This window comes from Phoca vitulina, unplaced genomic scaffold (genome assembly GCF_004348235.1).
Source record: "Phoca vitulina isolate PV1807 unplaced genomic scaffold, GSC_HSeal_1.0 scaffold22, whole genome shotgun sequence".
NCBI lineage: Eukaryota > Metazoa > Chordata > Mammalia > Carnivora > Phocidae > Phoca > Phoca vitulina.
In genome coordinates, this window is record NW_022589725.1 from 31,475,472 (window position 1) to 31,500,378 (window position 24,907).

The 24,907-nt window shown below is 38.2% G+C and overlaps 1 protein-coding gene across 1 annotated transcript in view; it reads left to right on the forward strand.

Annotated features, from left to right (window-relative positions):
* Window positions 1-24,907, forward strand: part of CFAP61 (cilia and flagella associated protein 61) — a 296,977-nt gene that overhangs the window by 48,175 nt on the left and 223,895 nt on the right. The window contains exon 8 of the mRNA XM_032420163.1: window positions 3,825-3,984. Coding sequence (XP_032276054.1) covers window positions 3,825-3,984 — 160 coding nt within the window. The remainder of the gene's footprint in view (window positions 1-3,824; window positions 3,985-24,907) is intronic.

The following is a 24,907-nucleotide window of genomic DNA, read 5'->3' on the forward strand; positions in this document are numbered from 1 at the left end:
TTGGCTTGATAGCTACTTGGGAGGAGTTTTGAGTCATCATTTTGCTGCGCAAGTTGCTTTTCATAACTTTATCCTGGCTTACCTTGACATCTGGTGTTTACTCCAAACTGAGATTTTGGGGAAGGGTGGTTGGAGGCCAAGGGCGGCTCCTAGAGACAGATGGGCAGAGCGTCTGCTTTGGCATCATCCACAGCATGGGCAGCAGTGGTCAGAACAGGCACCACTGACCTGCGGGTGGGCAGAGACTGCCAACTCAGCCCTGCTGTTGGCATGAGGCAGAGGGGATCAAAGCTGGCAGTGGTCACAATAAGGGCACCCTCATTATGGAGTATGGTCACCCAAAAGGGACGAGTGACTGTAGGGCTTTTTAGAAGGAAGCACGAATGATACAGTGCACACATGTCTCTAAATGGGCCTGTGTTTGAAGACAAGGCCACTGCATGTAGGGATTTCTAGCAACCAGAGCTTTATGTATCCTAATATATATCCTCACAGGAAAAACATGAACAATAAGCAGAACTTTGTGGTGGAAAGTTATCTCTGTTGCCTAGAGGATAGATAGCAGTCAACAATCAATGCCTTTTCATTGTTCAAGTAAAGGAAGTTCACTGAATCTATTTTTCCAGAAAACATACACACACACAAAGATTTGAATTTGAATACTCCCACAAATTCATATTTCAGAATGGTGTTTCTCAAATCAAAATAGTTATTTGAAAGAAACTCAAAGGAGAAAGCAGACATTTCCACAATATGTCCTTGCTCTGTTGCAGTTCATAATTGTGAACTTTTGTGAATTGTCACAACCGAGGATGAATGATGGGAATATAACAGGTTGTGGAATTGGAGAACGTTACATCTTTGTTCCTAATGGCAAAACATGTTTTTTCTCATTTTCATCAGAATGTGTGATCCATGCCATTTGAAATCAAATTCCAAACACAATGAGCCATTAGTGTAATAGCTCATTACTAACAGCGGTCTTATAAATAATACATTCTTATCATGCACATGCAGCTCGCCGTGAAGCCAGCAAAAGGTATTTCAGGCCATCGAAGTTTCGTTGCGCCAGCGTGGCTGTAGATTAGAAGGACATCTCCATGTGAACCAAGATGGATGCCAATTTTCCCTGCCGAGAGTGAGGCTGGCCGTCTCTTTCTGCACATATGGTAGATGGATTGGTTAATCAGCGTCTGCTGAGTCTTGGGCCTAAAATTACAGAGAAGCCAGACAACTGTGGCTACGCAGCCTTTGTTCATGAGTGCAAACAAGACAAACAATCACTTGTTATTTGGGAAAAAAATTAAAATGTTTATTTTGGACTTTTATTAAAGTGTCGATGGCTTTATAAAACAGCTGTGTAAATCCAGCCTCGTACAGCTAGTATCATTGTGGGGTGGGGGTGGGGGGCTGTAAAGAAAAGAGTATGCATGGAAAAATTAATTTTTAAGAATTCCTCTTGTATTCCAGCATTAGGGAGAAAACAAAGGGAGTCTCACATTTATTTTTCAAACACATGTTTGAAAACAAATGACTTTCGACTAGAAGACACATTTGAGAACAAATACTTTAATGCCTAATTTTTCTATGTGTCATATAAAAGACTGAGTATTGTTGTAGCTTAATTTTGTGCTTCAGTAAGTTCAAATATTAACCATTTTCTCTGACTGACATTTATGGGATGCTACTGCATTCTTGGGACTAGGAAATGCTGATGATGAGTTCTTTTGCTTCCTGTACAGGATGGTTGTCTCAAGAAATACGGCGTGAACACTTGAGGAGTAGGACCTCGTAAAGCTGGTTTCTAACAGGAGCTGCAGTCAAATCAGTCAACCAGAATTTGCTTAAAACCCAAGTTATAATTAACAGGAGGAGTTATTTATGTACAATTTAGTTTTCTCTCTTTTCTAATTTTAGTGAAATATAATTGTATAACATTGTATAAGTTTAAGGTTTACAATGTAGCGATTTGATGTATATATGATATGTATATACATACATATGATATATATTATATATATACATATATATTATATATATATATATATACATATATACACACACACAAGTACATATATATTGCACAATAATTACCACAAGAAGATTAGTTAACTACAGAACTATGCATTCTTTCTTGCTCTCTTTTAAAATTTTAAATGCTTTCCTTGCAGGGAAGAATGACATACAGAATTATTGAAGGGACATCATAAAGAATTTCAATCATAGATATCTGTCAGTGTGGACTATGACAGAGTTCAATTTTGTTCATTTGTATCACTACCAATAATAGGTGTAGATGGGCTAATTACTCATTAGAAGATAACTTGTTTTCTCGAATTCTGACACTTCTGACACCAAATGTGTAGGGTTTTGCTTACACCAACCAAATTTTCAGCTCCCTAGATACCAACTGGGTGTCCTGTGATTCAGTGCTGATGCTACCTGGAGTTAGTGTGGATCTCGCAGGGTAAGGGCTCAGGCCCCCAAAACTGCCCCCACTTCAGGTGCCAGTCATAAGTCCCAGGTTGTCACCTGTACTTCTAACTGACTGGCTATGAATCAGGTTCCCACAGCCCCCTCCTTAGGGGTTGATAATTTGTTAGAATGGCTCACAGAACTCAGGGAAACACTTGACTTACTACTGCCTGCTTATTATAAAGACTACAACTCAGGAACAGCTACATGGAAAGGATGCATACAGCGAGGTGCAGGGGAAAGGGCCCTGAGCTTCCATGTCCTCTCTGGGCATGTTTCCTCCCAGCATCTCCATGCGTTCACCAATCCAGAAACTCCTGATTCCCCTTGTTGAGGGGATTTTATGGTGGTTCCATTAATGCTTCATTATATCATTGGCTACTGGTGACTGAAGTCAATCTCAAGCCCCTCCCCCCTCTCCAGAGGTCAGGGGGAGGTGCCAAAAGTTCCAACCCTCTAATCAATCACATGTTTGGTTTCCCTGACAATCAGCTCCCATTCTCCGGGAGTCACCTCGTTAGCATAAACATAGGTATTACCCAAAGGAGCTTATTAGGAAAAACAAAAGATGTTCCTCTCAGGAAATTACGTGTTTTAGGAACCAGGGATGAAGACCAAACATGTATTTCTTATTACATCAAACTGTCCCACTTATCTTCCCACTTGTGTATTCCTCATCAGAGGCCTAAATTAATGGGACTGTTGTAAGAGGTTCAGAAACAGGTATCTGTTCGGATGCTAGGAGGTGACGTATTTGTAAATCAGACCCACATGGTGAACCAGTGTTGCGAGTTTACTTCGCTCACACATCCCCACCAAACCTCTTTGCTCACATCTCTTCCCCATAAGACCATCCAATCAAATAAATGAATGAATTCAAGAAAATCAAAGTTCCAATCTGAAAGAGTAGGTGACCATGAACATCTCTGAATCCAGGGTCAATCGGATGGAATGCCGGCTGGTCTTACTGAGACTGCATGGTGGAGGGGAAGAAAGTGGACAGGAAGGCTGGCCTTCCCATGGGATAATAAAAGGATATGGGGCAGGTCTGGGCAAAGAGGACACATGTTCTTTCTCTCTAGAACTCTAGCAACTTCCCTAAGTTACGTATCCACTTCTAGGATTGTTCACAGTGGTCATCCATTGGACATTTTTTGGAGCTTGTTGTGTGTGCCGTGCATGGTGCTGGACACTAGAGCTTCTAAAGGAAAATATTCCTCCCTCCCTCAAATATCTCAAAGTGCCTGCCCCAAGCTACCAACCACCCGCATGCTGTGGGCTCCTGGAAGTTTCGTGATGAGAATTCATTTGGGGTCTGATAGAGTAACGAGATGTTTTGGATGTTTCAGGTGGAAGGTGTAGCTGTCGGGTTCATGAGTGTGTGCTCAAGAGTGAACATGCAGCTCCTGCATGAGTGCTTTGACCTGGGGCCCTTCCACGGACTCTGCATCCCACACCCCGATGATGTTCTGCAGCCACCGGAAGAGCTAAGCGTTAAAGGAAGTCAAGGTACGGTGGCTATCACAGGAACACTTCAGCAATTACATCCATGCCTTCTATACCACTGTGCCTTTTGAGGAGTGATGGAACTAGATGGCTTATTTTATGTCTCCTTCTCCAGTTCCCTTTAAGGTATAGTTTCCATGGTTGATCATATCTGGTGCACTCATCTGTGAGCACAGATGGCCAGAAGTGCACAGGTATAGACAGAAATGGTGGCCCTGCAGCTTAAGGTTCCCTAAATTCAGAATGCCTGCCTTAAGAATGTTCATTGTGAAATAATTGATAGTATTTCAGCATTTTACACACACACACACACACACACACACATCAAAATGTGTTTTTTCAAGTCAATAACTTGAGAAGTTCTTTATGCTTTTAAGTTTTAATCCCACCAATTAGTGCTTTTGTGTTTGTGTCTTTGACAAATTATTATATAGTACAGGTCTACTGCAAGTAGTCATTTTTAACTTACTTAAATTATTTCTAGCCATATGAAATGATAAAAATTGATTTTTAAATATTGTCTGTATCAGGTTCTTCATGAAGTGAAATTAGGTAATCTCAGACTTTGGTATTTGATGAGGTCTTCCTACATCCATGGGTATCTTTGCAGGTAAAGTGTTTCCATTCTTAAATCAGACAGATGCAGGATATGTTAATTCACTTCTCTAAATCTGGGTTTCTTCCTTTGTAAAATAGGAATAATATTAATACCTCCTACATGAGGGTGTTATGAAGTTTCACTGAGATTACTCATGTCAAGGGCTTTACTCTGTCTTTATTTTTTTTTTTTTTAAGATTTTATTTATTTTGAGAGAGAGAGCATGAGCAAGGGGGAAGGGCAGAGGGAGAAGGAGAAGCAGACTGTCCACTGAGCCGGGAGCCCGATGGTTGCAGGGCTCGATTCTAGGACCATGGGATCATGACCTAGCCGAAGGCAGACACTTAACCGACTGAGCCACCCAGGCGCCCCTTTACTCTGTGTCTTGAGCCGACTTGGTGCTCATTAAATGTTGACCATCATTGTTAGTGAGAGTTACTTCTTTGTGATTGGCCTTTCACCTACTTGAGCCTTCTAAGGTTAAAATCAGGGCATTTTGAATTGCTCTGCTTTCTCATGTTTGAAGGATGATATCAAGGTTGTTCAAAAATAGGAAGAAGAACACACTGGGCAGTGGCAAAGGACTTGTCAATGTAAGCAATGGCAGGTGTCTATCTGGCTGATCTTATCCCCTCATTGAGAACCACATGCATGGATGTACAAAGCTTATCTGAATGTTCACACTCATTACAGAGAACTTACAGAACCACAGATGGAGAGGTGTTTCCTTTTTGTACTGACGACCACACTCTTCCTAAAAGAAAGGTTTGAAGTCATTATTTTTTAATAGTGAAAGCTGGCTTGCCCATGCTTCTTAGCAAAGAGATACTAGAGTGTTCTAAAGAACTTTTCAGCATGACACAATCCTGAACCATAAGTTATCTTTGTCACTTTCAAGTGCATAAATTCTTCTTGAAGGCAGCATTAAATAGGTTTTATGGCTTGATTTTTTCATGCGTAAAATGGAGATAAAAATAGTATCTAACCCAAAAAGTTATTGGGAAGACTAAATGTTAGAATCTACATGATGTGCTCAGCTCAGTGCCAAGCACAGAGTAAGTCCTCAAAAAATTTGTATTTCCACCTGTGACTATTGTTATAAAAAACAAGTTGAAAAGATAAAATCCTTTCCAGTGTGTTTGTGAGTAGCCCTGAGACGACTATGATGTTCCATACATAGAATGAATGGAAAATTCCTATCTTAGAAACTATATGGGGAAAACAAAATTCAAAATTTAGGCTGAACGCTGGACTTTAAAACACACACTTTAAAGCCCAGATATGGGAGCTGAAGGAAGTCTTACTTCTCTCTACCATCTTTAATATTTTTACTTAAAATTCCTTATCTAGGACAAAATGGGAAGTAAAGGAAATAGGAAAACTTCTCTTGTTATCCTCTGTGCCTTGTTTATTTTTGAAAATCCAGCTTTATGTTCACTGATACAAAGATGATTATGAAATCGTCATCAGGGAGCACTATTATAGGCTTCCAAATAACTCAGGGATGGATTCACAAATCATCATCAGCTTATTATATCTAAGAAAAGAGTCATCAACACATTTTGCTGCCATCTTCCTTCAACAACAACAAAGAATGAGACTCCAGAGAAAATTCTAAATGTGCTATGATCTACCTTTCATTGTTTTTCTGATGAAAGTCTCAAGTTAAAAGAAATATAATTTCTCTAAAATATGAACTAAAATTCTTGTTTCAAATGAGCACACATCATTGTGCTTTATACCTTGTATTTTGCTTAGTACTTTTTACTTTTCAAAGGATTGTCCTATATATTATCTCATTTTATCCTCGTAACTTGGTATAGGAGACTAGGACAGGTAACGCTGTTTCCTTTTTATACCCGTCCAAGCTCATGCAAGGTTTTCAAGCTCATCAGGGGTGGACGGACCTGGAACCCAGCCCCAGGCCTCTCTGCTTGGCAAGGGCACTTTTTATCTTGGGTGGCCTTGTAAACTCCAGTGGTGTGTCTACTACACTGGATACATGATCAGCTTTCTTCACTTCAATAAGTTATGTAATGAGTTACCACTTTAAGGAATTCTCAGTGGCCCACCCATTTCCTTCAGGCTTGTGTGTGTGTGCATGCACTCTGGACAACTTCCATGTGCTGGAATCTTCACCTTTGTGTCTGTGGGGTGTGCCAGAACTATGGAAGGCCACTCTGCCCCATGCAAGAGGCAGGCTGGAAGTGCCAGGAAGTTAACACTCCAGGAGGAGCTTCTGCTTCCCTGTCTCATGTCCCTGTCCCCCTATGCCTCTGTCTCGATCAACTCCCAAATAAACAGTTGTACTGGAGTCCTTGACTCAAGGTCTGCTTCTGAGGGAACCCACACCAGGACACTGCCTGCCTAGTCTTTTCCCATCAGCCATGAAAACATTTATTTTTACACAACTGTCAGGAGTCCAGGTATAAATACCCCAGCTCCCTCACTTCTCAGGTGGGATAACTCTTCGACATTAGTTTTGTACTGTTTCCCAGAGTTCCTCTATGGGATTGGTTCCAGCTGTCCACAGTGGTAATCTGTGTAATGACACGTTGCTTACTAGCTGCCTTTTCTTCCCTTTCTTTCTTCCTCACCATCCTACTGATGCTTCCAGGAATCACCTCCCAAATAAACCACTTGTTCTCAAATCCTTGCTTCAAGGTCTATGCTTTCCCCACCAGCTGTGAAACTTTATAGTGGCCCTCCCTCTTTAGCTACTTACCCACATTATAATCAGCCTACTATCTATTTGTTACTTCAGCCATATCACAAGTTTTCATTGTATCTAAAAAATTTAACCATGCACATTCAATTTGCATTTTACTTGAATAACTTGTATATGTTTCCATTTTTCAGCCACTCATTTTGCATATATGACCTTTTGCACACACTTGTAAATTTTGATTTTTATCTACTAAACCTTGGGACTAAACTGGGACCAGTTGGAACAAAGTCTGAAGAGGCAGATTTTGTCCCAATATAAAGAAACTCTAGTAAAAGTTTATTTATTTTTTTTTGTGTAGTGAAAAGCCTAGTTTAGAAGTAGCAGTTTCTCCCAATTTTGGAAGAACTCATTAAGAAACAGTCATAGATGCTTAGGAAAAGATTTTCTTGTTGTGTGAGAGATTGTACTAAATGAGATTTAAGATCCCCTAAGATGCTAAGACTCTGAAAGCTTAGTGAACGTACATTAGGATATTGCATATGCCTGATAGTTTATGTGTATTTTCTTCCGGTAACAATAAAATGGCTCAGAACAGTTTTGTTTTGTTTTGTTTTCCAGTTGGCCCCCCACTACTGGCCCTGCCCAGCATTTGAAAATCATGCTGTGTCTTTTATTCACTGCATCATCACAGTAAAGACTTTGGAATCAGAACTGAGCTGGCAAATTTCTTGGTGATGCATAAGGCACAATAGGGCACAGCCTGCATTTCCACAGCTGTATTGGCATTGCCACATTTACTGGTTAAAATTAGAAAAAAAAAAAAAAAGGCAAAAAGCAATTTTTGTTTGTCATATAGGCTGGTGTGACCTGGGGAGCAGGAGTCTCAGGCTCAGATCTGTGAATCTCATTATGCACCCAGGGCCCACTGTGCAAGAATCTCTGTGGAACTGATGTGCCCTTGGCAGGGAGAAACTTAGTTCTGTGTAACAGATTTGTGGGCTTTCAAAAGAATAATCAGTGTAGCCCCTTGTAACCAAACCACTCAGGAAAAGTGTTGCTTACTAGATATTTAAAAGGCCCTTCAAAGTATGATTTTCATAATGTATCCATATAAAACGTAGCAATATTGTCTTTTAAAAATTTTAAAATTTAAATTAAATTAAAAAATTACTTTTGTCAGGAAATGTTTCTTTGTGTTTTATTTAATTTTCTTTTCTTTGGACTTACATTTGCTTCTTACCTCAGATTCTTTCTGTAGGAGGAAGAAACATCTGAAACCAGTTTCCAGTGCCAGAGCTAAGAAACAATGGCCAAATCAAATCTTATTTGTGTATCAAATAGCCTTTTAGCTTCTCTTCCTGAGGTTCCATTTTATATGCCTGGGTTGCCTTCTGTTTCACTTTATTTTTCTTTTAACATGGATTCCAAATATGGATGAAACACTTGTGTTTAGAGCATAGCAGTATTTCTGCTAAAATATTTGCATTATATATCTCAGAACACTATTTTAACCCCCAGTACATTCTGTAGTTACTTAGTGACCCACTAGGACTCCGTATTAGTTTGCTGGGGCCACCCTAAACAAAGTACCACAGATTGGGGAGCTTAAACAATAGAAATTAATTTTCCTCACAGTTCTGGAGGCTGGAAGTCCAAGATCAAGGTGTAGGTGAGGTTAGTTTCTCCTGAGTCCTCTCTCCTTGGCTGGTCGATGCTGTGTCTTCTCCCTGTGTCTCTCACATGGTCTTCTCTTTTTCCCTGTTTGTGTCCTAATCTTCTTATAAGGACTCCAGTAATATTGGATTAGGGCCCACGCATATGACCTCATTTTATTTGAATTATCTCTTTAAAGACACTATCTCCAAAAATTGTCATATTCTGAGGTGCTGGGGGTGAAGACTTTAATATATGAATTTTTGCAGACACAATTCAGCCCTAACACTTAGGGTCCTGTGTTAACAGTTCCCTGGAGCCTTGTGGGCAAGACTCCAAGGCCACAGCAATTATGCAGATAGTGGCAGCAAAGTCTGCTCTACTTGATGCTCATACAAAGCCTGAGACACCAACTCGTATTTATCACAATCTGAACATTATTGTCTTTTTGTAGCCACTAACTTTGTTTTTGGTATATGAAGGTAACAAAATTGCATTCTTTCCAAGCTTTAGCCACTCTTGCCAACTTTTCTTTTCTAGAATTAACCATGTGAGTTCTGATGCTTTGCTAGAGATGTTGATAAAACAAGTATATAATACCAGACCTATGCCCAACTCGTGTGATTATCTCCAAGATTGACAGCTTGAACTCTTACAGGGGTTCTCAAGGTGGAGCCTTTGGACTGGTAACATACCAGGAAGATGATGCAGACTTGCAACAAGTGTCCCAGTCTTGTTGTCAGGGACATTGCCTCAAAAGTCTTGGTGAGCCTTTTCATATCCATTGACCCTTGAACAACAAGGGTCTGTGTGCCCCCCCATGCCTACCCCCCACCCCCGGGAAAACTTTTGACTCTCCAGAAACTTAGCTACTAATAGCCTACTGTTGACCGGAAGTCTTCCAGATAATCTAAACAGTCAATTAACACATATTTTGTATGTTGTATGTATTATCTTGTTGTTATACATATTTGTATCTTGTTGTATGTATGTATGTGTTATTAAAATTGTAAGGAAGAGAAAATACATTTACAGCACTGTACCGTATTTATATACATATAAAAAAAAAAAATCCATGTGTACCTAGACCCACACAGTTCACACCCCTGTTTAAGGGTCAGCTGTATTTAACAAAATCTGTTGCTGATTTTTCCATCTTAATTCAAGTACTGCTTTCTGCGTCCTTTCGAATGCTTTTAAAAGCAGCAGCGACAAATGATGGCACCCAGTTAAGAGTGTTATTTTGCAGAGAGCAGGATGACTGGGGACCATATTCATATTCTCCTGTTCAGCACTAGGAAGGACTTGTGTTATGACTGGTGTGCTTGCTACCAGTCATTTCACAATGGTAGAAATACAAACACATTTTTATATAGGGCCTTGAGGTCATTGAAAGAAAAGTGGCTTTATTTATGTTCGTTATGATCATTATGTGCTGGGATTATTTTCTCAGTAGGTGATGTCTGTTTTGCCCATATTTATGATGCAGGGGAGAAGGCATTTAATGAATTTCAAGAGTGTATTTGACTGTAAAACACATCTCTCTTAGTATATTCACATGTAAATAGCCCTTTTATTTGTTCTCTTGGTGACCTTTCTTCTTTTGGGGGTAGATCACAGTTTGTTGTTGTTTGCCATTTCCAAATGGGAGGATGAATGATAATAATGAAAGATTATGCAAAAAATCCACGTTTAAAATAATGTTGATATGCCACTTGTGTTGCAGGATAATTATAGTAATTTGGCTATTACTCTATATGGAGTCAGGAGTTAGTTGCTAGAAAACACGGTGATAGGGGTGATTCAGGGGATTTTCATCCCAACAGGCTGTTTGATCCTGCTGACTTTTCTCTTGAAAATCAATTGCTTGCGGTGAATACTCTGAATTCCCCCTTGATTAAATTGGCTGCCGGTGGGCTGCACCCATTGCACTGGGGTCACTGTGAGTTCTGTGTCTATTTACACAGGGTTTTTGACAACTCTTAAAGTATCATGGACCAAATTTAATCTGAGCAAAGCAACTAAGGAAGCAATTACTAAAAATCACAGTCTTTGCAAATGACAACAAACAAAGGAAAATGTACTAATTCTAAGCCCAACATGAAGCCAGTTATTTTGCTACTGGGTTGCAAGCCCTTTCTCCACTGCATATTGCTCTGGCTCTTGGTGTTTTTAGTCTTCAAGGAATGTGTATAGCTGGCTTAGTGGAAGACCTGGGACAGTCACCTTGGAAGCTGGCTCTGACTTCAGGTTTATCTTTGACAATGTTCCATTTCCCCCCTCAAGGTTATTAATTTATTCAGATCTTGTATTTCTTTTGAATCAACTTTAGGAGATTAGATTTTCCTAGGAAAGCATCATTTCATATACGAAGATTTAAAAATTATTAGAATACAGTTGTGTGTGTATGTGTATATATATGTATATATCTCTCTCATCTCTCTCTCATGTATATCTATGTATGTATATACAGACATATATATGTACACATACATACATACTATTAAAAATGATTAAAGAAAACAAAGTTTATTTAACACTTCATGAAGTAGATCCTCTCCTTTTGGAGAACTGTAAAATGGGGCCATAGATTTTATAGGATAAAGAATAAAGAACAAGGAAAAGAAAAATAAAATATATCTGATGGGCTGGGGCCTCACAGTTAGCCTGGTTTAGAGTGAGAAAACCCAGGGTTGATTTGGCTTTTGGAGATTGACTGATTGGATATACTGCCTTTCTGGTCAAGTGGAACATTTGTAGGGACAAGAAGGTTATGTAAGTTTCAGTTTGCTGATGGGGCACCCCAGGCAGAAGCAACTCCATCCTGGGCCTACAAAATTTTATATGTATGTATATGTGTGTACATATATATACATATATATATATATGCATATATATGTATACAATATTCTATATTACATATAATTATTATAATTATTAAGTTATAAATAACTTATATTTATATTTACTTGATTTTTGGTTTCTATTTATATAATATGTCTAACTCCATGTGGAAAACGGCTTCCTTTTTTTATTGAGTGCTCATTTCAATCTTGAAATAGTTTAGAGAAAAGAGAAACATAAGCAAATCACAAAGCTAACTATGCAAAACATATTATTTATCATAGGTGTGAGAAAATATTCAGCATCCCTAAAACTGAAATGCACATAAAAACCCGAGATCTTTTTCTCCCCCTTTTTGCATACTAAGTTATAAGTATGTATTATAATTAAGATATTTCGTCCTGGGCAAGGAGCTTGGTAACTAGCACTCCGAATTTCTGACAGGTGGGAGGGTTGGCTGATAGGATACTCTGGAATACAGTGTAGAAATGATTTCTATTCTTTAACTTCAACTGTAGCAAGTCTGAGGAAATAATCCTAAATCTGTAAAGAGATACACACTCAAGACTATTCACTAAGCTTAATCATAATACTAAAAATAAACAAACAAGCAAATATCCAAATGAATAAACAAGTTTGTAAAACCCCAAATCTCCCACAAGAGAGGGAAGGCTAAACTTGTGGGTAGCCACAGGACAGCTGTGCAACAGCCTTTTAAAAGGTTACAAAGAGTGAAGGGAAATGGTTATGATATAATCTCATGTGAAAAAAATCAATGCAAAACAAATTGAAGTCTGAGGAAAACTGCCTAAGAAACATGTGCTATGAAGAGCCCTGGGAGGGAGTGAATTAAAATGACAAAATTAACTGAGTCACAGAAGTGACTCGAGGACAATGCTTTTATTTCCTCCATTTTTTTAAAATGTGAAAACAATCTTAAATTTACCTAAAAGTTGCAGGTACTTTTTTTCTTCCTGAACCATCTGAAAATAAGATGCTGATGTCCTACTGAGTCACTTGTGAATACTTTAGTATGTGTTTCCTACAGAGGACAGTCTCATTTACAGCCCGAAACATCCATCAAGATCAAAGAATTAATTTGAATATGTTACTCCCAATTAATCCGCAGTCCACAGACCTTCCCTATTTGTCCCAATAATGCCATCCTTCATAGCAGAAAGATCCGGTCCACAATGACAAACTGCATTGAGTTGCTCTGTTATCTTTCATTTTGGAACAGTTCCTCTGAGTTTCCTTGAATATGATGCCCTAAACACTTTTGAAGATGATAGGCCCCTGCTTCTGTAGATTGTACTTGAATCTGTGTTTGTCTGCTGTCTCCTCCCGATGAGATTCAAGTTGTGCACACCTGGGAGGACTAGCATAGAAGGGACTGGGTTCTCATTGCACCCTATCTGGTATTACACATTTTCAGTCTGTCCCATTAAGTGTGTGGTCGCTTTGATCACTTGATTGAAGTGACTCTTGTAGGCAAAGAATTAAAATTGTTTTAGCTTATTCCAGCCAGTGCAGAGATCTATAATAATTTCTCCATTCCGGATCTCTATATTGATTCTGCCCTGATTCTCATTTGGAATCAGCAGCTTTGCTGATGCTATTTTAACCATCTCATGGAATTTCAGCTTCACTCTGCCCAGCATCCCAGCACGGGCACTTGCTGCTGCCGCAAATATCTCCTTAGGTAGATAACACTCTCGGTATCCCAAGTGAGTCAGTCCTTCTGTGCAGGATCTGTCCCTAGCCTCCAATACTGGCTGCTGTGAGGTCCATTGCAGGCAAATTGTTCCTGACTCTGCTTGTAGCCAAAATAGACTTCACCCTGGTGGGCACTATTGTCTGTCACCTCTAACTAGGGGAATTGAGAATTTGACATGCCCACTCTGGAGCTTGACCTACAATTTCTTCTCTAGTATAGCTGGTTATAGCTCCTCCTTCTCCTCTTTGCTTTTTCACCCTCTCCTAAAAAGAAAAAAAAAGATTATTTTGTTTGATCTTTTCAAAGAGCTAGCTCTTAGATTTATCTACCGAGTCTATGGCTTTCTTTTTGAATTTATTAATACTGGCTTTTATTCCTATGACCTCCTTTCTCTTAATCTCTTTGGATGTGTTTTGGTGTTCCTATTCTAGTTGCTTGATTAATTTATTTTTGTTTCTTCTTGTTTGATATAAAAAGCATTTGTTGAGAAGAAAAACTTTTCTTCTACCAACTCAAGTTTGAGTGGTCAGGGACCTGCAAATTTACAGACAATAGACAGGTTAACAGGAAAAAAGTTTATTGTGCATGCAGAAATGCTCTATACTGGTGAGCAACTCACCGGAATAGCCAGAGGTAAAGATGTATATATCAGTTTAACAATGGGGGGAGGGTTAGGGTTTCAGTGGGAAGATGCAGAAGGTTCTATTGGGTTTTTAATGCTAATGGGATTGTGCCGTTGAACTTGCCATGGATGGAATCATACTGGAACTTGTAGACTGTGTAGTTGAGGTCAATGAAGGGGTCATCGATGGTAACAGTATCCACTTTGCCAGAGTTAAAAGGAGCTCTGATGTGGTGCCTGGGTGGCGCAATCGGTTAAGTGGCCAACTATTGGTTTCGGCTCAGGTTGTGATCTCAAGATCCTGAGATTGAGCCCTGTGTCGGGCTCCTCACTCAGTGCAGAGTCTCCTTCAGATTCTCTCTCCCTCTCTCCTTGTCCCTCCCACTCATGCTCTCTCTCTTTCTCTCTCAAATAGATTTTTTAAAAAATAGGGGCACTGGTGACTAGGCACTCAGTGTGGCTGAGAACTCTGTTTTCTCTGACCGTCACCATTGTGTGTTAGGAGTGCTGGTGGCATTGCAGAAGAAAATGCAGCTGTCTATTGACTTGGGAGGAGCAGAGAGCCTGCTTTGCTGGAATTTTATAAGTTTAAATTAGATCTTTAAATGTTTCTTGAGGCTAGAATGCCAAGACAAGAACTCACTACCAGATTTCACTGTAGTAACTATAGATTTGGTGAGTTCCTTTCTTCTCAAAGTCCCCTAAAAGATCCTTCCTTACTCACCTGTAATGCTGGGAAACCTGTAAGGCAGTGGCAGATACCCAAGAGGGCTTTATAGACATTAGATCCATAAAATCAACCTTATTTCCTTAAAACTATCTAGTTGTATTTGATTTTACACGTGTCATTCTTAAATATGATGTTCCAATCAAAGCCTTGATCATATAACCAGTGTTTCCAGTTATGTCCTGTTTACAAAAGAACAGATTCTTACTCAACCTGTGAAAATAACTATATTGCCATGAAAATTAGAATACTCAATAAGAGTTTCCAAATTCTGGAGGGATGAGGCAGGGAGAAAAAAAAAAAAGTGTTTTCAAAAGTATAATCTACTAAATTGTTGAAAGTTAAAAATACCTTAAGAGCAAAAAGAAAGTGGTTCCTTAAAGCCAGGAGCAATATTTTAAAGAAATGATGTAATACCCTTCATCAGTTCATTTTGTACTATGTAATTAATTTTTGTTCTCCTTGGTCTGATCTTGGGTTAGCAGTTTCATGACCCATCAGCTTGCCCACTCGAGATTTGTAACTCCTTGCTCAGTCCAGTGATATGCTCTCACTGTTAGTCAATGCTACCAGAAGCCTATACTCTAGAGTGCCTGACATAGTCCCTTTTCCATGGGTCTTTGAGAGAGTTCCTCTTGCTGAGGACAAGCGTCCTGGCTTACAGCTGATTGTAAGAGTTTCCAAGGAAGCATCAAGACAACCAATAACTATCTGCGGATGGCGGAAGACTTAACTGTCTGTGGCTAAAGATCTTATGAGAGTTCATTATGAAATTAACATAATTGGCAAGGAACTTTTGTTGTTTCTGTGGCATGCTGCATTTGAAAATAATAACTAGAATGTTGATAGCGTTATATTATTGTTGTGTCTAATATGAGGCAAAGCAGTACCAGGACATATGGACAGTGAGGAAGCTGACAAATTTCTAGGAGCTTCATATAATCCCAGAAGTATTTACCCACACAAATATAACCTAGGGAAAGTTAAACATCTCTTCTTATTTGACAGTGTTTTTTATGCTATTCAATGTATCTAATTAATTTTTGATATCTCTCATTTTACAAGGAGAAGAAGAAATCCCTTGAGATTTTTCCAGGGGCCCTCTGGGAAGTCAGTTAAGGATCAAGATGTTACTTAGGATTCGATTTTGAGAAAGCAAAATACCAAAAGTTGTCAAATATCTTAAAAGGTTTGAACACCTGATTTTATATGATCACAGGTTGCTGTGAAAAAATACTTAATTACTGGGGTGCCTTGGCTCAGTTGGTTAAGTGTTGGCCTTGAGCTCAGGTCATGATCCCACAGTCCTGGGATCAAGCCCCAAGTCAGGCTCCCTGCTTCGTGGGGAGCCTGTTTCTTCCTCTCTCGCTCCCCATTTGTGCCCTCTCTCGCTCGCTTGCTCTCAAATAAATAAATAAATAAATGAAATCTTTAAACAATACTTAATTACCTATTTAATCAATGTAACCATAAATAATTCAGAAATAACTACAGGAGGTAACAATTGTAACAAACAAACAAATTTACCTTAAGACATTTTAAAACCAGTTTATCTGTGGAGCACCTGGCTGGCTCAGTCTGTGGAGAGTGCTCCTCTTGATCTTGGGGTTGAGTTTGAGCCCCACGTTGGGTGTAGGGATTATTCAAAAAAATAAAATCTTCAAAAAAAATTTAAAAACTCAGTTTATCTGATTTCCCACATAAACTTGCAAGTCAGCTCAAAAATAATAATTTTAAAGATTTTTTTTAAATTTGTTTGACAGAAAGCAAGAGAGAACACAAGCAGGGGGAGTGGCAGGCAGAGGGAGAACCAGGCTCCCCACTGAACAGGGAGCCTGATGCAATGCAGGGCTCCATCCCAGGACCCTGGGATCATGACCTGAGCCAAAGGCAGATGCTTAACCGACTGAGCCACCCAGGCACCCCAAAAATAATAATTTGAGATCTTGAATGGGATTGCTTTGAACCTATAGATCAGTGTGTGTGGGGGGAATGACATCTTTACAATGTAGTAAGATATCTAATCTATGAATATAGTATATTCCTCAATTTATTTCTGTCCTCTTTAATTTCTTTTCACAATGTTTTATACTTTTTGCAATATATGCTTTTCACATCTGTTGTTAGATTCATTCCTAGGTATTTGATATTTTTACACTTTTGGAAAATTTATCTTTAAAAATTTTTGTTTTCCGGGCACCTGGGTGGCTCAGTTGGTTAAGCGACTGCCTTCGGCTCAGGTCATGATCCTGGAGTCCCGGCATCGAGTCCCGCATCGGGCTCCTTGCTCGGCAGGGAGTCTGCTTCTCCCTCTGACCCTCCTCCCTCTCATGCTCTCTGTCTCTCATTCTCTCTCTCTCAAATAAATAAATAAAATCTTTAAAAAAAAAAAAAATTTTGTTTTCAAATTGTTTATTGCTGTTATATAGAAATGCAATTTGTTTTGGATGTTGACCTTATATCAACAACCTTTCTGCACTGATTTATTAATTCTATGATTTATCTGCATACTCTTTTGGATTTTTCTGTATAATGTGAGTTTTTATTTCTTATTTTCCAATCCTTATTATTTTTATTTCTTTTTCATGCACTGATTAATACCTTGAATAGTGTTAGCAGGCATCCTCTTGTTGTTCTTAATATGAAATGGAAAGCTCTGAATATATTACCATTAAGGATAGCTTTGTGAATACCCATTATCAGATTAAGAAAGTTTCTGTATTTATGATTTGCTAAGAAATTTATCAAGAATGGTTGTTGTTGTTGTTGTTTTAATTGAATTGAATTCTATAAAATACTTTTTTTCTGTATTTACTGAGTTGATCATATGATTCTTCATTATTCTGTTAATGAGGTAAATTACATTGATTAATTTTTGTATGTTAACTATTTTGTTAATAATAGACTTACTATTCTTTTTATGCAATGCTGGATTCTTTGCTAATGTTTTGTTGAGGATTTTTGCAGGTGTGTTGCATGAGTAAGAGTGGTCTGTAATTTTCAGTTCTTGAAATGTCTTTGCCAGACTTTGGAAATGAGGTTCTGTTGGCCTCACAAAGCAATTTGAGCAATATTCTTCCTTCTTCTCTTTTTGGAAGTTTATGCAAGGCTAGAGATATTTATTCTTTAAATGTTTTGTAGAATTTGCCAGGGAAGCTGTCTAAACCTGGTGGGCTTTTGGGGGGAAGGTTTTTGATTGCAGTTTCAATTTTTTTAAATTGTAGAACTAGTCTTTGTCTGTTTGGTAGTTTGTAATTTTTTTTATCAGAACTTGTAGATTTCCTTTACATTTTCAAATGCATTAGGATAAAACTGAAGCCATTCTTCATTTTTTCCTATTACACTTTTACTGTTCATAAGCTCTATAGTGACACTGCCTTTTTCAAAATTCCTGACCTTGATTATGTGCATTCTCCTGTCTCAAACAGTCTTGCTAGTCGTTTGTCAATTTTATTAGTCTTTATTTTGGGGGGGGGTATTTTTTAATTTTTTTTATTACTGTGTATTAACTTAATTGCATTGAAGTCAGAGAACCTACCCTGTGTGATTTTAATCCTTTAAACTTTGTTGAACATATGGTCAAGTTTTGAAAACGTTCCTATTTTGTCTATCAAAATAGTGTATATCCTATAGTTGTTAGGTGTAGGGTTCTATATAAATCAGTCACATTTGATAAAATGTTGTCCAATATTTCATCCTTATTGACTTCATCACTTATTTGATCAATTAATGAGAAATATGTTAAAATCTCCTGCTTTGATTATGGATGTACTGATTTCTACTCATAGCCTATCATTTTTCATTATATATTTTGAATCTGTGTTATTAAGTGTATAATTTTTAGATTATATCTTCCTTGAACTTTTTAAAAAATCAGTTATGAAGTATCCTCTTCATCTTTAGTGATCTTTTTTTTGTCTTAAAGTCTACTTTTTCTGATTTTAATACAGCCATACCTACTTTCTTTGATACATATTTGCATACCATATCTTTTTCCATTCTTTTATTTTCATTCTTCCTATTTCCTTACATTTTAGGTGTGTCTTTTATAAACAGCATAGAGTTTAGTTGTTGTTTTTAATCTAGAGTGACAACTGATGTCTTTTAATTAGAATATTTAGTCCATTTATACTTAATGTTCTTATGGGTTTATATCTACCATCTTACTTTATAGATGTCTCCTATGTTTTTATGTTTCATTACTGCCATTATTTATTTGTCCTTTTTCCTTTATTAATCTCCCCAGTATCAATTTAATTAGTATTTTTAAAGAACCAGGCTTGGTTGATTCTATTATCTTTTGTGATTTCATCAGTAATCCATTACCACAGTACTGCTTCCAGCCAATAGCCACAAAACCACAGTGGCATACCATAATAAGCATGTTTTGCTGATACAGCTAGGGTCAGTTAGGCAGCTCTCCTGATCTTAGCTGGGTCTTCTCACATGTCTTGGGGTTGGTTGCTGTTGGCTGATTTAGGCTGGCCTTGGCTCTGCTCCATGTACCTCTCATCCTTTAGCAGGCTAGATTGGGCTTGTTGTTATGGTGACCAAAAGGTGCAGGAGACCAAGTAGAAACACACATGGCCTCTTGAGGTCTAGGCTTTGAACTAACATATGTTATTTATCTAAAGCAGGTCACATTGCTGAGCCCAGAATCAGGATAGGATACTACATAGCAAAGGGCCTACATCCAGGGAGGGTGAAAAATCAGCATCATCATTTCAACCCTTGTTCATTTTCATGGTCTTCTTTCTCCTGTCTTATTGGAGACACAAACTCCAATTTAGCCTGGAGGAGGCTAAAACCTATAGTCTCATCTCAAGAGTGTGATATGGGAATTACCAGGGCACGAAGCTCAGATTGATCATACTGTATGGCTTGGAGTTTGCACTGCAGTCCAGTTGGGAGGAGTTTCCTTGAAAAATAAGAAAAAAGCCCTTTATCCTCCTTTCATGCAGCCTGCCTAGTGTTTTCCTTTGTATCATTGTGGACTTGTATCATCAGCCTCTTGCTGTTCATTCAGCCATTCAGTAAATACTGAGTACTTCCCATATACTAGATTTTAGGAGTCTAGTACTGGTGAGTCTAGTACTGTCTAATGGCAGGATAAATAAGCAGGACAAATTAATTTACAATAAGAGAAGTGTTTTGAAGGCTAGAAAATTGTGGTGGGACCACGGCGGAATTATATCTAAGTCATCTTGAGAGCATCAGCTTAGAATTCACAGGAAAAAAAGCTTTTGAGTCAAAACTTCAAAAACTAATTGGAGCTTTCTAGGTGAATAAGCAGAAAGATTTTCCTAGCAGAGGGAACAAAATGTGCAAAATAAGGAGGTATTAGAACCATCACTTATGAAGGGAATGTACAAGTTCAGGGTTGCTAGAGCATGAAGTGAGGGATTGACAAGAGATGAAGCAGGACAGGAGATTGAGGTGAGGCAATGAAGGCTTTCATGCCTTGCAAAAGAGTTTAGATTAATTTATTCAAAACATACCAGATGGTGTTCCATTGGGAAGCTTTTTTTTTTTTTTTTAAGATTTTTTTATTTATTTGACAGAGAGAGACACAGAGAGAGAGGGAACACAAGCAGGGGGAGTGGGAGAGGGAGAAGCAGGCTTCCCGTGGAGCAGAGAGCCTGATGCGGGGCTTGATCCCAAGACTCTGGGATCATGACCTGAGCCGAAGGCAGACGCTTAATGACTGAGCCACCCAGTGCCACTCCATTGGGAATCTTTAATTAGAAAGGGAGCCATGGTCAACTTCTAGTTTACAGAAAGACTTTCCAATAGCCACTAGAGTGTCCAGGAAAGAGAAGAGGAGGGACTGAGTCAAAACAGTGATTGTGGATGAACCTGAGATATTTTGGAGAATTAATGGAATTTGATATTTTACTGCATATGGAGAAAAGGAGGGTTATAGAAAAGGGAAAAATCAAGGATGACTGCAGAAATTAAGTGGATGGTGGGACCATTTTGTGAAATGGGAATAATAAAAGTGAAGGAATTATACGATGGAGATGCTGTGATTTCGGATTTGGATGAGTTGAGTTTGATCTTCCTAGTAAGCATTCGGATAGATACACAGCACTCCTTCAGCTAGCTACAGGTGCCTTTTGAGGTACACTGAAATATTACCTCCCAAAAGATGTCCACATTCTAATCCCTGGAACCTGTAAAATATTACCTTGGTTCTGGAAAAAGAGTATTTGTAGGTGTGATAAAGGATCTCTAGATGAGATTATCCTGGGTTATCTGAGGGGCCCAAATGCTATCATAAGTGTCCTTATGAGAGAGAGACAGAGGGAGGTAACACAGACAGGAGGAGGCTGTGACCACAAAGACAGAGATTGGAGTGATGTGGCCACATGGCAAGGAATGCTGGCAGTCACTATAAGCTGGAAGAGGCAAAAACAGCCTCTCCCCTAGAGCCTCTGGAGGGAGTGTGTCCCTGCCGACACCTTAATTTCTGCTCAGGGATACTGATTTTGGACTCTAGCTTCCAGAACTGTGAGAGAATACATTTTTATCATTAAGCCACCAAGTGAGTGGTAATTTGTTACAGCAGCCCCAGGAAAGTAACACAATTACAAAGAAGACCACAGGGCCAGAGGCAAACCAAGGAAGGAAAACATACCAAGAAATAACAGTGTCTTCACTCTTCAGCAAAACTCCTAGAAAGAGTTGTCTGCTCATTATTTCCATTCTCTTTTATTGTCTTGAGGCTACTTCTTAGCCTTCGGGTCCCAACTTAAATGTTTGGAAGGACTTCGACCACTCAATCTAAAGCAGATCCTGGGGCATTTTCTATATGCCATCTATAATAACTTAGTATTTTCTTGTTCATTTACTAAACTTTGGTGGTGCAAGTTCGTCTTGGTCATTGCTGAAATCCCTAGAATGTTAATGTCTAACAGATGGTAGGTGTGAAATATAAATTTTTAAATGAATGAATGAATAAATGAGTACTCAGTGTGCTTTGTTCGTATGTCTGCTTTAGCAACTTTCACACTTTGAGATAGGTGTGTGTGTGTATACCCTGATCACTTGTGAGCCTTGTAGAATAAGAGGGGCTACATCTTATTCATTATTTACTTTTGAGTATCTCAGGGTGCTTGCAGCTCATTGCTCTCCATTGAAGTTTAGTTGAATGAATGATTTAACTTCAACCTCTAATCTTTCCCCTTCTTAAAATTGAGTGACTTAAATTCATTTGGCAGGCTTTTTTGAAATCATCCATAATATGATAATAATAAACAAGAATGGCTATTTTGTAGTATTTTGGAGATAGAAATTTACTTTTATAATTGGACATTTAAAAAATCTTGATTGCATGAAACTGTCCTTTAAAAAATTAAAATAATGCAGTTAAAGTTGAGTTTCCATTGAACCACATCTAAGCCTGATTCTTCCTCTCCTCCCCAGAAATAGCTATTGTAATAACTTTAGTATGTGTCCACCCAGACCAATTGTTTATACTTTTATGTGAAGTCCATGTATTCATAGACAAAACACTACCATTTTGTGGTAGCGGTTTTTTTTTGTTTTTTTTTTAATATATAAATGGTGTCTTTGGGAATATGTGATGTTTTGAAATTTACTTCTTCACTCAACTCTTTGAGATGTAGTAATGTTGGTATGCATAGATCTAAGATCTAGGACACTCTTTTTACCTTCTGGGCAGTATTCCACATGGAATGTGTCACACTTGTCCTTAGATGGACATTAAAGTTGTTTCTGTTATTTTGTTATTGCAAGAAGTGCTGCAGCAAACATCCCAGTGCATGTCTCTTGGATCCCTTGCAAGAGTTTCCCCAGGCCCTATTCCTGGAGTTGTTCTTGCTGGGCTTGGAAATACTCACATGCCACCACATGTGGCCAAACCAGTGGTCTTCCTCCAGACCCTTTCACAGTTCTCTCATACTCAGTGTCAGCATTTTAAACTTTTGACAATATGATAGGTATGAAAGAAGATATCGTTTTAATTTTATTTCTCTGAATATTATTGAGGATGAACACTTTTGTATGTTTTTTGGTCATTTACATTTTCTGGATATTCATTGCCTTTGCCTAATGGGTTATTTCTCCTTTCTGTAATTAGATTGTTAGTCTATTTTATGTATTGCAAATATTTTCTCCATGTATCTAATTTTTAAAAAATTTCTTTTTAGGGTACTTTTAATAGGCCTTTTAGATTTTGATGTGGTCGAATGGGTATGTTAACTAACTGGAATTAAAATAAAAACTTAAAAAAATGCCTGGCACACACACACACAAGTAAATAAATAAAAAATATTTACCTTTTATTCGTTATCCATTTTTGCAGATGGATTTTTAAGGAAGAATTTCTCCACCCCCAAGATCATAGAGATATTCTCCTATAATTTCAATGTTAAAAAAAAAGACTTTAGGCTGTTAGCATATTTGCAAGTGATTTTTTTAAAGATTTTATTTATTTATTTGACAGAGAGATAGAGAGCATAAGTAGGCAGAGTGGCAGGCAGAGGGAGAGGGAGAAGCAGGCTCTCCGCTGAGCAGGGAGCCAGACGTGGGGCTCGATCCCAGGACCCTGGAATCATGACCTGAGCTGAAGGCAGCTGCTTAACCAACTGAGCCACCCAGGTGCCCCATGCAAGTGATTTTTTTGTATTATATGAAATAGGGGCCCAAATTAATTTTTTCCCATATGATGAGCCAGCACTATTTATTTATTTGTATAGTTTATTCTTTCTCCACCAATTTGAAATGCCACCTTTAACATATATCAGTAATTTTATAATTGTCTGGCTCTTTTCTGGATTCCATTCTGTTCTATTACTTGAATAATACATGGTTCTAGTAACTATGGCTTTATAACATGTCTTAATATTCATTAGGAAATTTGGCCCGCTCTTTGTTCTTGTTTCTTAAAATTCTGTTGTTGATTATTTCTTAAAATGTCTTAAAAACTATTCCTCCATATTTACTGTTTTAGAATCAATTTATTTCATTTCACAAAAAAATCTTATTGGGAGTTTTGATCTATATTTAAAATAAATGTTAAACCCCACCAGATTGTTTACTATTATTTATTCCTAAAGCCATCAAAATGTATTCGTTAGCTTTCCATGTGTATTATCGCTATCAGATAGAGCAGGGCAGACCCAGGTCTTGCGGGACCTAGAGTCGATACAATTTGAGAGCACTCTTTAAGAAAACAAATGCAAAATTGTGAATGCAATAGTAGGTGCTGTGTCTTGGGAGGGGCCTGTACAGTGGGGGGAGGGGTACCTGAACCTCTAGCATTATTAGATTCATGGTAAACCCATCCCATAGAAGCAATCTCAAGAACAGGGAAAGTCCTAGTGAATGGTGCTTCTACTCCCACTAGTTCGAAACTTCTAAGCTACATAGGTGGTGTAAGTAATAAAATAATAATTAAATCTGCAGCCTCAGTCATGTTTTCAGTTGTGTGTTATACAATACAGTGCCCTGACTTTTCCCTTGGATAGCACCTCACATTTGAGGATCTCAGGACACATTATGAACATTAAGTAATTAAACCTCACAAAACCCCGGAGACATGAGAAAGAGAGATGGATTCACCTCGCCCAGTTCTGAAATGCAGCCACCTCTGGGGACAAGCGTGGCCCCTGCTTACTAATAAACTGCAATAACCCCACGACAGTTCAGCCAAGACAATTAGCTGTTGTAGTTGGTAATTGTGTCCTGAACATTAGACTGTCAAACAGTGAAGTCAGCAGGATTATCTGTTCATTGCAAATCAAATCCATTCTTTAAGGTCTCTTACTTTTTTAGTAATTTTATCTTAATTATAAAAGAAATATATGCACAGCAAAGGTCTAGTATTTTTCTTTTAGTTGCTTTTTTGGGTAGTTCTTCAAATTGAAAACAAAATAGGAAAATCTATCTTTAAAAACATAGAGTAGAACTTAAGAATAGGGAATTATTGATATGTGTTTTTTTTAACTCAAAAAGTTTGCTGCTGAGCAAAATAGATCAATGACGGTAGAATACAGAATAGCATTTGCCTTTAAGTGGTATATTGGCTAGACAGGGAGATGAAGGAAACTTCTGAGTGCTGGGAATACTTTAGG